Here is a 16,075-nt window from a genome sequence, read left to right as displayed (position 1 = left end):
CCCCACAGTGGGTGTCCAACTCAGAGTGGATGCTAATTAAATACTTGTTGAAAGAAAAAACCAGTAATATAATATATAAAAAGATGTTTACTCTGTGCCAGGCATTGTGCTTTACATGGCTCATCTCACTTACTATGAAACAATTCTATTATAATCTCCATTTTACAGATGAGAAAACTGTTGCTCAGACGGGGTAAGCAATTTGCCCAAAGACACACAAGCTTAGCCAGGAAGGAAGCAGAGTTTGAACCCAGGTCATCAAGCACCAGAACCTGTCCCCTTACCTACTACTACCGGCTGCAGCTCACCCACCTGGCCTTTCCTCCAAATAGAAGCAGCCCATGAACCAGCGGAGCTTTCTAGAATAAGGCCAAGCACGCATCCTGTGACCAAAATGGGGAAGAGAAGACAGGAGCGGCGAGCCCAAACAGTGCACCCCAGTGGGCCACTTTGGCTCCATTTCCCCAGGGGAACAGCGTGTCTGACTGCCTCCTCTGGCAGCCACAGGATGGCAGGGGTCGGTCTGCTGTGACGAGTGGGATGGGAACTTTGACGAGACAGGTGCTAAGAAAACAAATCCTGCCAGGCCAGGAAACTGCTTAAACCAAACAGGGCCAGAGGGGAAGTTTAGTTTTAGCTGTTAGATGCCCAAGACAAGGTCTGGTCATTTGAGGCCACCTAAGTCTTTTTCTGAGAACAGTCGGAAGCCCTCTCCAGCTCAGGGGCCACAAAAGGTGGGGGAGGGTACAAATGAACTGTGCCAATGAGCCAGTTTCCATTAATCACATGGCAACTCACAGCCCACATGGCAGTCTGCACACGGGTATTGCAAGTAACGATGTCTTTAGCTTTTGGTTTCTTTTCTTTTCTTTTTTCTTTTTTAGAACTACTTCCTAAAACTCTCCAAATTGTCAAAGATGCAGCTGCAAGAGTGGCCCAGCGCTCTGTCTCAAATGCTCACCTCTCCTCATAAACCACCAGGCCAACCACAACAGAAAAGGTTTCCAGTCCCCTAAAAAGACAAGTTTCCATTCACTGATGGATTCGTCCTTGCTCTGTTCAGTCCCCCTGGCCAGGATGAGTCACGGCCACCAGGGGGGATCTCCCCGGGGGACTCATCACCTTCTTTCTCCTAAGATTCGCCAACATTTAAAAGACAACCGTGCCTGCATGTCCTGTCCCTCAGGCCCCAGTGCTGCCCAGTGCTAACAACTACGTTATCCTTTCTAACCAGAGTGCTTCAAAACGGAAGCCAAGTTCTCTGAGATGGAATCGGGGAAGAGCCTTCGCTCTGAACCTGCCTCCCCCTCCTCCCCACCCAGGATGCTTTTCTCTCCATCTTCCTCCTCAACCAGGAGCGTCCACCTCTGCAAACGGTCACCTGCTAATCTGGACGCTGATGCTGTGGTCATCTCGCCCTCTTTACAACTTTGAGGTAATCCCGTCCAAATGGCATGCAAATGGAGAGATTTTCAGACCCTTTTCCACATAGCGTTATTTATTCCAAAATGCTGAGCGTCACCAAAGCTGACCTCTCTCTGCTCCAGACAAGACTCAAGGTCAAGCGGATTTCTGAGGGGATGCAATGAAATGAACGCAAGTGTCAAATCAGACGAGTCTAGATCTGAACCCCAGCTCCACAGATTACTGTGACCTCGGGCCTTACTTCCCCAGCCGGAGTGGGCGAATAAGGCTGCCGTTACCGAGCAGCCAACTGAGAAATCTCCTGTAAACATTGGGCGAGTCTATCTCAGATTCGCCGTGACTGGGAGAGGAGGGCGTGGGGAGCCCGAGTTATTATATTCCTAGGATCCAGCCTTCCCTCCCCATCTGGCCACAAGTTCACATGCAAGGAGCCCAAGGAGCAGGTTGAGCCTGGTTAAAGTTGGCCCCAATTCAATGGCATCAGAGGACCTGTCCTCATGAGTCACCTCCAAACAAAATGGCAGCCAACGTCTTCCACCAGGTCCATTTCCTGGAACTGCCACATGGTCACAGCTCACTAGGTGTATAGGCTGTCCCAAAGTTTGGGAACCCCTCTCTTTGCCCCACCCTAAGAGAAGAAAATGATGACAAGCACAAAGTCCCCAAGTCTACATTTCCAACGAGAGTTACAAATCAGAGTCCCCCTTCAGGGAAGATCGGGGCAGGGCAGCACGGTAAACAGGGGCTTTCCCACGTCTACTTCGCAGGCTCATTTCCCATAAGGGGTGCCTAGATACTCATACCTGATATCGGCAGCCCCACTTCTGAGCTGGCAACCTCAGTCCTTGGGGCCCCTTCCCTGGCAGGCTGAGACTGCCAGACCTAACAGCAGACAACTGAGTTTCAGTTGCCACAGTGAAGGCTAGCAGCGCAGAGCACAGCTTGGTTCAAATCAAGAAATATTTCCCGAGTCCCCGCACATCTCAGGATGCAGAGCTGAGCCGGCCGGGCGGCACGGTGGGCCTCCATTCACACCTCACCGGCGCCTTCCATGAGTTCACTCATCTACAAACGCCCCCGCTGAGCTGACTTTCTCATTCACTCTCATATCCCACAACAGTGCCTGGCACATAACTGGGGGGTGCAACAACTCTCTGTTGAATTAGTGCGTTAATTCTTGAGGCCCAACTTGAGGGACATAGCCCCAGGCAACCTCCCTGAGGCCATGGAGGACCACAGCCTTCATGGACCACCACTTCCCACTGTGTTCCAGGCATACTGGCCTCCTTTCAACAAGTTCATTTCTGCCTCAGGGCTCTTGTACATGCTGGTGCCTCTGCCTGGAATACTCTTCACCCGGGTTTTCACAAGGCTACTACTGCCCTCTCATCTTTTAAGACTCAGCTCAAACCTTCTCTCGGAAGAAAGCTTTCCTGACGACCCAATCTAAAGCAGCAGCCTTCTCCCCACCCCAGCACTAACCCACTTGCAGTGTTCTTTTGCTCAGGCCACTTTTCTCTATCTATTGGCTGTTTTTTTATCTTTCTCTTTCCATTAAAGGAACCGCTTGGTCTTCTTCACCGCTCTTTTCCCAGTACTTAAAACCAGGCACACAGTACATGCTCAATAAACAGTCAATAAATGAATGGGCAGAAAATAGAAATAAATAGCACATTCAAGAAGGAGAATGATTTGCACACATTAAATGTCTTACAATTTTATTTGGCAATTATAACTCAATAAAGATGTTTTTTAAAAAAAGGAAGATGGGAAACGATTTAACAAGGCCCCCCAAAAATGGCCAGGTAGGAGAGGAAAGGCACAGAGATCAAAAAGGATTACAAAGAAAAAAATGAGCTAGTCAACCAGGAGTACAAATTTTAAGAGAGCTATCATTCAAAAAACAGAAAATGGGGCTTCCCTGCTGGCGCAGTGGTTGAGAATCTGCCTGCTAAAGCAGGGGACACGGGTTCGAGCCCTGGTCTGGGAGGATCCCACATGCCGTGGAGCTGCTGGGCCCGTGAGCCACAAGTACTGAGCCTGCGCGTCTGGAGCCCGTGCTCCACAACAAGAGAGGCCGCGATAGCGAGAGGCCCGCGCACCGGGATGAAGAGTGGCCCCCGCTTGCCACAACTAGAGAAAGCCCTCGCACAGAAATGAAGACCCAACACAGCAAACATTAATTAATTAATTAATTAACTCCTACCCCCAACATCTGCAAAAAAAAAAAAAAACAGAAAATGGAGGACAGTTTTGCAACTCCCATCACAAAAAAATACCCATGCTCTCTGACCCGGTAATTCCATTCCTGGGAATTATCCCAAGGAAATGAATTCAGAATAGGAACAAAAATAAAGAGGTGCCTGTACAAAGATGACTCCAGTCACGTTGTTTATACCAGCAGAAATCTGGAAACAACCAAAATGTCCGATAACAGGGGAAATGTTTTGGCAAATTACAGCATACCCACTGGATGAGATATCATGCAGCGATTAAAAGGGCCAAAAGGAAGATAACAGAGAAACATGGACAAGTGTTCTAGAATAATAGTAAGTGAGCGGAGGTTAAAAAAAATACTGAATCCCTTCTAAGTACCATGCAGCACACTTTCCGTATCTCAGTAACTCCTACAAGAGTCTAAAATACACCTATTCTTATCCCCTTTAAACGAACAAGAAAACTGAGGTTCAGAGAGCTACGGAACTTGCCCCAGGTCACAGAGCTAGCAAGGAATGGAGTCAGGAGGTGACTGTGACCTTCTCCCCCCAGAACCCAGGCACACCCTGAAGTCCTGATGCAGCCCTCAATGTCCTACTAAGTGCCCAAGACCATCCTTTCCCATAATGACATCATGACTGTGTTTGAGAGGCCGAACTCAAAGATCTGAAGCAGCTGGCCAAAAGCAACACGCTGAGAAACATTTGGGAGAATACAGCCCAAACAAAACAAAATGAAACAAACAGAAAGCAACAAAGAAAACCACGTCTGCTGGGGGCAAGAGACCACAGAAGAAAGAAATGTTAAGAGTGGCGGGCAAGACCAGGCTTCAGGAGGACTGAACAGAACCATGAGAAGAACCATGAAGGGCAAGGAAGCCCCTTCGTGGGTACTGGACCTCATTTTTAGGCCAGAATCGCAGAGATGAGGGTTTGCCAGGAGCTCCTTGGAGAGAGGGTCTGCCTGTGCTCGCCAACTCTCCTCCCAGGGCGCACACACCATGGTGCTCAGTAAATGTTAGCTGAAATACACTCATCTCATGACGTGTGGATAAAGCAACAAGGAAAAGTAGAAGAGGAGGCGCTTCCCTGGTGGTGCAGTGGTTAAGAATCTGCCTGCCAATGCAGGGGACATGGGTTCAAGCCCTGGTCCAGGAAAATCCCACATGCCATGGAGCAACTAAGCCAGTGAGCCACAACTACTGAGCCTGCGCTCTAGAGCCCATGAGCCACAACTACTGAGCCTGCATGCCACAACTACTGAAGCCCACGCACCTAGAGCCTGTGCTCCACAGCGAAGAGTAGCTCCCGTTCGCCACAACTAGAGAAGGCCTGCTCGCAGCAACGAAGACCCAACGCAGCCAAAAATAAACAAATATTATAAATAAATTTATATTAAAAAAAAAAGAAAGAAAAGTAGAAGAGGAGATACTAGAATATGGAGAAGAGTGGCCTGGAAGTCGGGCCTGTCGCAATGTGACTCGGTAGGGTCGGTCTCAGGCGGGGCTGTGGGAATAAGCAAGGCCGTGGACATTCCCTGACTGCCACGTGAGAACAGCTTTCGGTGCAGCAGGAGTGTCAGCTTACAGAACCAGATGACCTTCCTGTAATGTGTGGGCTGCCAGACGCCCCAGTAAGCTTCAGGGGAAATTTTATTTTTTTAGTTTTTAATTTTTTTAATTTATTTTTGTCTGCGTTGAGTCTTCGTTGCTGCGCACGGGCTTTCTCTCTAGTTGTGGCGAGCGGGGGCTACTCTTCGTTGCAGTGCACTGGCTTCTAACTGCGGTGGCTTCTCTTGTTGCGGAGCACGGGCTCTATGTGCACGGGCTTCAGTAGTCGTGGCTCGTGGGTTCTAGAGCACAGGCTTAGTAGTTGTGGCTCAACAATGTACATGTTTGAACGTTTCCATAGTCTGAGTAAACTCAGACCAGGCATTTCACCTAAGAATCACCGAGGGTCTGACGCAGGCTTTGGGACTTGCCCTCTGGAGCCAGACAAAAGCCACGGGTCTTTAAAAAAAATTATTCTGTGCAAACAGATTTTCTAGGCGGATGAGGAGTTTGTAAATGCAAGTCCGGCTATGCCAGCAGGTAATTAAAACGGTCTGGGCTCAAGTCACAGCTTAGTCTTTCCTTGGCTGTATGACTCTGGGCAAGTCACTCAACCTCTCTGCACCCTCAGTTTCTTCATCTGTAAAATGGGAATAACAGTAGAACCTTCCTCACAAGGTCGTTGCAAGGAGTAAATGTCACATAAGACTCCTAAGAAGGGGGCCAGGCATGGAGTAAGCTCTCGGGAAATGCCAGGCATTGCGACACATCTATTTAATAACATGTATAAATATTCATTTTGAAAACCACACATCCATTTGATCAGTTACCTGGGGAAAATGAAAAGGGGTGGACCCAGCCCCTATTTCTGAGCCCTCAGGCAGCAGTGTGGGAGCCGTGTGTCTGTCTAGTGTACCCGGAGTGGTCCCAGCCAGCCCAGGCCTCCACTGGCCAAGGAGCTAGAGAGAGCTCCTCCTTGTAAAAGCCAGCACCAGAAACAGGAAGCTGCTTCCTTTCCTTTCCATTCTGAGCCAGTATTTCCTTTTTTGTTTCAAAAAGCATTCCTCGCCTGCAGCCCAGCCCTTCCCCTGCCCTCCACAGCCCCAGGCTCAAACACACCCACAGACATTTGCATTTCTCCTGGATTGTTTGCTGCCACCATTGGGGTCAGGAGGTTCCTGGCAGACCCTGAGTGAGTGTGCCCTTGGCACCGGGCTAACTGGCCAGTGGGGCCAGGAAGAGGTAGGACTCGAGGACTCCAGACATATAAACCTCTCTGGGTACGTCTTCCTCAGCTTGTTGGGAGGATTAAGTGAAATCTGTCTCGAAGTGGGTAGTGTGGTACCCAGAACACAATCTGTCTCCCTTTGGAAAGTACCTCCCTTGACAAAAGGCAACTTTGCACAGCTAGATAAGTGTATGGGGTCACTAGCCTCTCCTCAACCTACCCAATTTTAACTGGAACCTCAAATGGAACCTCAGTATCATAAAAAAAACAGTAGTTGAAAAAAAAATAAAAATAAAAAAATAATAAAATAAAATAAAAAAATAAATAAAAAAAAAAAACAGTAGTTGAAACTACACCTACCATTTCTTGTCTCTTCCCCGTTCATGTTTTCCCAACTGTGTTCAGAGGAGAGAAGATGCCCTGGACAAGTAAGTTTGGGAATCCTTGCTGCAGGACTTCTCAGAGCCTTTAAAACACTAATCTTCATCTTCAGGAATCACCAGGAGGAAAATAGCTGACGCAGCTACTTGAAGCTTTCTTTCACAAGAGCATCTTGCAGAATACAGTATAAGAAAGGCTGCAAGCCCTTTCAAGGGTCCCAGACTGGGAGGAGGGGATCGTGCCCCATGCATGAGAACACTCAGGTCACTTTTTAAATAGACCTGTAACTTTCTTTTTCTGGCCAGCAAAACTCTGCATACCATGAATGAAGCCGGTTCTGCTAATCCATAACAAAACCCAACCCAAATGATTTGGCTCAATTGGGACTCAATACCTCCAGGTGCCTTGTCAAAGAAAAGCTCCACCACTCTATAAGCAGCTTATCTCATCAGCTTTGCAGAAAGCAAAACCCTCATGATCAATACATTGCAGTCATGTCTACAGTTTATGCTGTATGAAAAGTTATTTTTCCTAACCATGGCTGGTCTATTCCACATAATGCATTATGCTTTCTCCCTTGGCCCTGTTTTAAATTTTAAGCACAACTCTTAATTCATTCTTGCAATTATTCTGAAGGTGGAAAAACGAAAGGGGGGAGAAAAACGGCAAGCAAACAGGATGACTTCAGCTCCGTTATTTTCAAAGGCAACCCGCCCAGTTAAAACACACAGTTGGCCACCAAGGCCAGGATGACAGAGAAATACAGATATATATAAATATATAGGTTTTGTATGTGGCGGCAGTTTGAATTAAAACTTCTTCAGTGCAGATGAGAAACAATCGTTAACTGGGAATAAATGACAAAGCATTTTTGATCCCAACATCTGTCCCCAGGGTATGGCTCTGCATCCCCACCCGGGGTCTGGAACACGGGAGAATGTCATATGGACACAAAGACATTGGATCAAAAGGCTGTATCTTCTGGAAGCAAAATGGTAAACACTGTATAATATCATGGTATCGAATGTAAAATCTGTACAAATTTAGGACATAAACCCAACCCTTACAGGAGAAAATGTTCACCCACCCAAGTCCCAGAGGATCTTTCACTGGAAGGATGAGAAGCCCTTGTAAGTACAGTCAGGTCAGGTTCAAAGACCACCCACTGGGCAAGCTGGCTTTCAAAAAAGGCCCCACCCACTGGACACCCCAGCCTGCTCCCCAAGAATCTCTCCAGTCCCCAGGGTCCCTAAGACACTGAGATGGGGCTGGGAAAACAAACCCATTTGCTTCCTCCTGCAGGAAACGTCTTGAGGCTGAGGACCCCCTCCCCCTGCCCCCAACATAGGAGAGTGGGATAGCAGCCTGCCGTTTTGCCGTTGGTCAAGGTGGTATAATGTCTCACTCCAGGGCGTGAGCTCTCAGGTCTGACTCCCCACTCAGCGCTCCTTTATAAGCACCTGTCTCTCCTCCACTCTTTGTTTTGTTCAGGTTCATAACCTAATATGTGTTCCTGGCAAGTCACTTCCCCTTTGGGCGCTGTTTCCTCACCTACAGATGAGAGGGCTGGACCAGATGAGAATTCCAAGACCTTAGTAGCCCACTTACCTTAGGAACCCATGACTCTATTAAATCAACCCCAAAGCGAAGGCACCCCAAATAGCGCTCTGATCAGTATTTGTGGTCGGTGATGAAACCGAGCTTACTGTTCACTGAGATGCCTTTCATGAGCCTCAGGTGATGAAAACTTCACCATATGGCTGTGCACTGCCCAGAAGTGACCAGTCCCTGGACACAGAGCCCTGACATCCAGCCCCCGCTTTGCTGCATGGGAGTAAGGAAAGATCCCTTTTCTAAATGGTCAGTCCAGGCCCCCCCCGACCCCGCCTCTTGCTACGGGTAACCACAAAACTAGAATCCATAATCCTTGACCCAGAACCCAGAACCTCAGCCACGGGGCCCACGTCCTGTCTCCTGTTCACACACCTCGCCCTCGAGGTGGACACAGATCCAGTGGCAAAGGGCTAAACGCATGAAGGCTGCCATTTTGAAAATCCTGGCACTCCTGCTGGGGAGCGGGGTAGGGGAAACATATCAGGCCCTAAAGACTTCAAAGAATAGGGCTGCTGTTAAATGTGTTAATACACTTTGACCCAGCAAATTCCACTTCTAGGAATGCACTCATGCACTCAACTGCAGCACGGTTTATAACAGCAAGACGTGGAAACACCCTGAATGGCTGACAAGTGGGGACAGGTTCAACGAATTTATGATATGACCACACGACGCAGCCACGACCGGCGATGGTGTATATCTGTGGGTACTGGCGCAGACAGAAGACATTTACAAGGCAATGAGCACGGTGAGCTCCACGAATACATTCATGTACTTTTTTTTTTTAATTTGTCCGTGCCAGGTCTTAGCTGCAGCTAGATGTGGGATCTAGTTCCCTGACCAGGGATGGAACCTGGTTCCCCTGCATTGGGAGCATGGAGTCTTATCCACTAGACCACCAGGGAAGTCCCCATCCATCTACATTTGTATGCAAATGCAGAGGATAAAAACACTAGAAGAATTTATATAGCCAAATGTTAACAAGAATTAACTCTGAGAGGTGGCATTATGGGTGGTTTTTATTTTTATTCAACTGAATTTTCTTTTTAATAGTGAGCACATATCATTATGTGTGTTTTAAGATATTTTAATACAACTGGAAAGTTAAAGAATGTAGCGCTTACCAGAGGAATTACGCATAGACGATAAGGCAGGTATCCATTAAAACAATTATGAGTAAGATGATCTCTAGGCAGCTTCTCATTTCTCAGAATGAGACCAACACAGAGCGATTGCATCACAGTTCGCCGACAGGGACCCATCTTTGAGGATGTGCTGGCCTGCACTTTAGGGAAGCGGCCCCCAGCCCGAGCTCAGAGGCTGCACAGCCTGGCGTGGCCACCAGAAGGCCCGGTCATCTGGAACTGAGCCACCAAGTGGCCCTGGGCCAGCCCTTTTTGTTACCGGCCACTTCCTTGGGCTCAGCCGTCACAACCCTGACCAGAAACCGTCCCCTCCACTGTGGTCTCTAGAAGCTGTTGCGAAGTTCAGAACATGAGTACCGAAGACCAGTCAATGCAGGTTGCACCACCTACTAACTCAGTCTCTCAATCCCTCTGAGCCGCAATGTCCTTAACCGCAGAATGGGGAGAAAACCTCACAGGGTCCATGTGAGGGTTAAATGGGGAACATATGCCAAAAGCCTAGCACAGAACAGGCGACCAAGACGGTTCCTCGTTCCACGTCTGCCCTCGCTATGCTCGAAGGGCCTTCCCATGACCCCGAATGCACCTCTACTCAGCTTTCCCTTTGAACTGAATGTAGAAAAAGATTCCAATCAGCCTATTCTGAAAGGATGTTCTTTTTAAAAAGCATAGCTGAGAGAGACTTGGTCACAGGCATTGTTACTTCCCACCACCAGCACAACCACTGCAGACACTGCCACCAAGGACCAGGGCCTTCGCCGTCCCTCTCGGGACCACAGAGGCCAGGCAGGTCCAGAATACTTGCGGTGGGGAATGCGGCTTTCCTGGATTTTGAGCTAACCTGGCGTGGAAGGAGGCATTCCCATCACTGTCCCCAGGCAGCAAACCAGAGGCCTCCTGGCACTCAGGCTAACCTGGGCTGCAGATCTGATAAGGCCTCCCTCCAGTGCCCCGCAGGCCTCCTCAGTCTTGGGAACTACAGGTCCCTCTCCAGACTGCCTCCGAGGATCACCGGTGGCAAGTTTCACCAGGAAAAAAATCGCCAAGGCGAAAGCAGACACCAAGGGAAACAGTGCCCCAGCTCTGGCTCCCTCCGGGGACAGCTGGAGTGAAAGCCTTCAGCTGGAGGTTAAAACTACGGGGTAGAGCAAAAGCAGAGAAAAGCCCCACTCTGAGGCAGGGGCTGGGTGGGGAGAGGGAACCCAGGCTCCACTCTCATTTCTGCCAGGGGCGTGTGACGTGGGACAAGTCGCCAGCAAGACTCTGGGAGTATTTCCCAGAAAAGCAGGAGTTGGACTGGACAACCGTCCGGTCATATTCCCAATTCCAAACCGCTCTCAGCAGGCCGTGGTACTGGAGTCACTACTGTTTGCCTGTCTGCCTCCCCCATTGGACTGAAAGCATCCCCAAACACCAGGAAAGCATCCTACCTACCTCAGAATCCTTGCCAGGGTGGTGGCAGTGAGCAGCTCATCAGGCAAATCAGTAATAACTGCAGGTTTGTTGAGTGAATGCACGTCCACACACGCCCCGAGTACTTGCTCTGTGAGCACCCATGGCACCCCTCTCCTTTCCCAGCACTTCCACCATCCAGGTGCTCCGAGGGGCAGGGGAGAGGACCACAGGGAGAGCTCAGGCCCTCCACACCACAGGGCTCTGACCTCTGCCACAGCAGAGCTGAGCAAAGGTCGAAGCCCTTTGGGGACCCCTTTCTCTAGGTCAGCTTGCTTAGGAGGGACTTTTCTCCATAAGAGCACCAGATGGGAAGACTCGGTGTGCCAAGGCCTGTCTCTGGAAAGTACCAGGAGGCTGGCAGGATAAGGCAAAGTTACAGTGCCCACAAAACGTGCATCTTCGTGAGGCACCACTATCTCCCCACTGCCCGGCACAGACTCGGCCCCAAGAGGATGCACAAATGAGGGAATGAACTGGCGTGGGGCTCCAGGCCCAGCTGTGAGGCCAGCCGGGTTCCCTGTGTGAGCACATCTGGGGAACGAGAACATTCCACCGTGCCTCGGTGGAGTTCTCAGGGCCTGATGGAGATAGGGCAGCAGGTTCTGCTGGGATGCAGTGGCCTCCCAACTTCTGTTTACAGATTCAGACCCTGGGTTCAGATTTTATCCCCCTCCGCTTCTCATGTCGAGAGAAAAAAATACACGTGTGGTGAAGGTTGGTGGATTTCCAGAAAATCTTCGGAGACTGAGAAGGGTCCAGCACACTGACCGGCAGGTGGGAGGCAGACATTACACCCTGGCTCCTTCCACTCTTTTGGATGCAAGCTGGACCACTGCATGGAGGAGGGAGGGGCAGCCGGACACGCTGACCCCCAGACATCATCCGACCTACAATCAGGCACCAGCAGTGGGGCCGGAGGTCTGGGACTTCCCGAGGCACCTCACTGAGTGCTTACTCAATGAGGACCAGGGTGGGCTGGGGTTCCTCAGATTCTGTAAGTCTGGCGTGCTTGCGTAAGCCAAGCCCTCTGGTCAGCCCCTTCTTCAAAAGCCAGGAATTGAATGTTGCAAGTCCTGTCTCTGGGGGCCCTGGCCTGGAATGTGAGAGGAGCCTGCAGAACAGGAAACAAAGCCAGAATGGACATCACCACTACCCTGCCTGACCTCAGCACAGGCTGCTGGGATTGGTTCCTGGCCTGTCTTACCCACCTCTAGGAAATAAGAGCAAGGTGTCAAAGTGCCTTCCCCTAAATGTGGCCTGTGGCATGAATGCATTGGACCCTCAGGAGGAAAGTTCACGGGCAGAATCTCTTGGTAGAAAGCATGCGGACTTACAGACTCACGACAAGGTTGCAGGTTTAAGTAGACTCATGCCCATTTTACAGATGAGAAAGTCTGAGATTCAGAAGTCATGGGACTTGACCAAGGTCAGACAGATAGAACCAGGACCAGATTTCCAAGCCATGGGCTTTCCGCCTGCCACACTGCCCCAAAGGTCAGGATCCTTTGAGTAATAAACTTTCCCCCTATTTTATCAGTCTGGTAAATCTGGATTTTAGAACAATTCTTAATCATGGATATTCTTACACAGTGGCGTGCATAACAAACATCTGATTCAACCCAACTGAGGCCCCTTCACTAAACCACAGAGTTTAGAGCCACGAGAGCCCGCAGAGACCCACTCCAACCCCCCTGTTCAAATAAGGAGGCTGAGGCCTAGGGAACTAGATCCTGGGGTATAAAGTCCCATTCCCCCAAACAGCCCAGGTCCTGCCTTTTCAGGGAGTAGGGTGGACCTGAACCTACAGCAGAGTGGAGAGGACAGGGAGCTGGGTACTCGTTCCAGTTCCCCCTGCAAATCCCCTTTGGACCTTTGGATGGGTTTCTGGCGGCCAGAGCCGATCATCCAGTAAACACTCAGAAGGGAGGCTACCAAATAAACCAGGTCAGAGACCTAAATAAGGGGATGCTCTGGAGTGTCCTGATGCCACACCTTGGTAAAAATGAGAGACTTTGGAAGGCAGGGTACAGAGAAGGCAAGGCACCATTTCCAGAGAAAGAGCTGCACTTTTTCTCCCGGGTCCAATCTGCAAACCAAGAGAGGTCAACAGAGAACGTCCTCTCATCCCAACAACATAGCATCCAACAAGACACATGCTGCAGGACAACGACCCCTCCTCCCAGAACGAAGCCACACAGGCCCCCTATTGTGTCAGTTTAAAAACTGAACTTAGCTGGGCAAACACACCCGGCTATGTTCAAGAAACCAGTTTCTCTCGCCGCTTGGAAAACAGCAGCATGCATGCAGGAGGGACTGGGGCGGGGGGGCGGGGACGGGGGGTTGCTGGTTGGTTTGTTTTTTAAGTAAAACCCTGGTCGAAACGGCTATAGCGACTGTAACAAAAATAATAATAACCAGCGCTGATTAGATGCTTCCCATGTCCCTGGTTTTGTAGCTTTTAAGAAAATAAAACTGAAGGACAGAAGTCACTCCCAAGGGGACTTCCCTGATGGCGCAGTGGCTAAGAACCCACCTGCCAATGCAGGGGACATGGGTTCGAGACCTGGTCCAGGAAGATCCCACATCCGGCAGAGTAACAAACCCCGTGTGTCAGAACTACTGAGCCTACGCTCTAGAGCCCACAAGTCACAACTACTGAAGCCCGTGCGCCTAGAGCCCGTGCTCCCCAACAAGAGAAGCTACTGCAATGCGAAGCCCGAAGAGTAGCCCCCGCTCGCCACAACTAGAGAAAGCCCGCGCGCAGCAATGAGGACCCAACACAGCCAAAAATAAATTAATTAATAAAAAAGAAGTCACTCTCGAGCATTTTGGATCAAACAGGGATTCAGGCTTCTGGTGTGCACAGAGGACTGGGTCTTATAATGACTGCCACAAATCACCCTCTGGCCCTATGATTGCTAGCAGAGGCAATCAGCAATAAGAGGGTGTGGAGGATGTAGGATGAGGAGTTCAGGTTCTAATAAAACAAAACATCTCCAGATGTGCAGCAGGCCAGATGTGTCAGTGCAAGGTGGAAAGAGGCAGAGCAGCTACTACGTGGTGCCTGGAATTTCACAGTCTTCCCAGCCTGTGGACAAAAGCAAGTTGGGAATGCACTAGTTTCCCTCTATTATGTATGCGGGAGGGGGAGACTCCCCCTTCTGAGAACCCAACAACCCTTTTGGTTGATTCTTTCAAATCCTTTTAATACTGCACTTCCCAGCTATAATTTGAGACAGTAAGGCCTGCATCTTATTTCTTCTTCACACTGGAGGCTGTCTCCACCAGAAAACCCCTTAAATAGTGTCATCTTCCCATCAAAGCCTTTGGTCCTCAGCATAATTGTTCCTAAACCAAAGTCCAATAGCGGGGGGGTGGGGGGGCGGGGGGTGTCGGTGGGTAGAGCAGTGAAATGCTGTGGCAGTGCGAAAGAGAAGCACCCAACGTCTGAAAGGCAAAAATGCAGTTTCATCAAACACTGATAAGCGGCAGACAAGAACCTGGAGAAGAGCAAAGGAAGAGACAGACAAAGTCTGGGGCGTGAGGGGAAGGCAGAGAACGACGGGCCTGCGCTCACACTTCAGGGGGACCTCCTCCCGCCCAGTCACCCCAGCCCACAGCTGCTGGGCTCAGTCACCCACGGAAAGGTCCAGCACGTGACTCAGTGGGAGAATGGGTCCTGCGGCCGGGCGAGCTAGAAATGGGGTGGGGGCGGAGGGGGGGCGGCAGGGGATGTCCGTGCGCCGCCCATCCCGCCCGCGGGCTCCTCCAGCCTCCCTCCCAGGTCCCACTACGCCCCTCCCCCCAAATCCCGCCCAAGGTGAGGGGCTGGTCCCGGGTCCTACGGCCGACGCAAAGGAGGTGACCGGGCTCAAGGATGCGACTGAGGAAGGAGTGACCTAGAGCAGCGAGGGAGGCGCTGGGGCGCTTCCCGGGCTGCCGACCCCTGCCTCCTCAAACCCAGCGCGGGCCCCCGTTTCTCCGGCGCCGCGGCCCCTTACCTCCAGGGTCCGTATCTCCTGCTGGGTGAGGTCGTTGGACACGGCGCACTTCGTGCGCAGCCCGCGCAGGCTACCGATGGAGATGTCGATGAGCTTCTGGAGCTGCCCGCACTGCTGCAGCGCCCGGCTGGCCGCGGCCCCGGCGCCCCCATCTGGGGCCGCCGCGTCCCCCCTGCCGCCGCCCTCCTTCTTCTCCCCCATCGCCGCCGCGCGCAGCGCCGCTCTATCCATGCCTCGGCATCGGGGCCGCGGGGTGGCCGAGGCGGGGAGCCCGGGGGCGCGGGCGCCTCGGAAGGGAATCCCTTAGCCGGGAGGGCTGGCCGAGGAGCGCCCCTCGACGCTGCCGGAGCCAGGACGCAAGCCCGCCTGCCGCCGAGCCCGCCTCTCCCTCCCGCCCAGCCGCGGCGGCAAAGCGAAAGCCGCGGCGACCCGACGGCTGAGGCTCCCGGAGCCTTTAAGTGGCAGCGGGGGCTGGGTCAGAGCAGCTGGGCATGCTGGGACTTGTAGTCCGCGCCGCGCACCTGCCGCCGCCCCCGCCCTCGGGGTCCCCGCCGGCTCCAGCGCCCCTAGGTCCCGGCCTTCCCTTCCGCTGTGGGCACAGGCTGTGCGGGAGCGCCCCGCCTCTGCGCCCCGGCAGTGGCTGCTCCGCGCCAGCTCCTCCCCCGGGCGCCCGAAGCCTGGGGAGCCGCATCTCCCCGCCCACCCCCGCCTCCTCCCCATCCCTCCTCCAGGCTGGGGACTTCCCGCGACCCCCCGGATGGGGTGAGGTAGGAGCCCGCGGCCCTTTGGACGGGAGGGAGGTTCGCCTCCTGCAATTCCTCGACCGCAGCGGAACCCTGGAAGACGGAGACAGTGGAGGTTTCAGAATTACTGTGTGGATTTAGGGGCCGCCATCTAGTGGGAAGGGGCCTAAGGTACTTGTCCTGTAGGTGGTTCGCAATTTACTGGACTCCCGATTGTCTACGCCAGAGGAAAGGCACAGGCTTGGAAAGACGTAGGGCTTTCTTCTAGATGCTATTTACCCACCAATATAAGGGTCCCATCCCTCCGCCACCTCAAC

The 16,075-nt window shown here is 51.7% G+C and overlaps 1 protein-coding gene across 2 annotated transcripts in view; it reads right to left on the bottom strand.

Annotated features, from left to right (window-relative positions):
- The window catches only part of KSR1 (kinase suppressor of ras 1), a 145,261-nt gene extending 130,015 nt beyond the window's left edge, over positions 1 to 15,246 (bottom strand). For both annotated transcript variants that reach the window (XM_065896956.1, XM_065896957.1), the window contains exon 1: positions 15,016 to 15,246. In XM_065896956.1, the coding sequence (XP_065753028.1) occupies positions 15,016 to 15,246 (231 nt within the window). The remainder of the gene's footprint in view (positions 1 to 15,015) is intronic.
- Between the last annotated feature and the right edge of the window lie 829 nt (positions 15,247 to 16,075).

The sequence above is a fragment of the Phocoena phocoena genome, chromosome 19 (assembly GCF_963924675.1).
Source record: "Phocoena phocoena chromosome 19, mPhoPho1.1, whole genome shotgun sequence".
Lineage (NCBI taxonomy): Eukaryota > Metazoa > Chordata > Mammalia > Artiodactyla > Phocoenidae > Phocoena > Phocoena phocoena.
The sequence above is the reverse complement of the archived record's forward strand: the minus strand, read 5'-3'. Positions and strand labels throughout refer to the sequence as shown.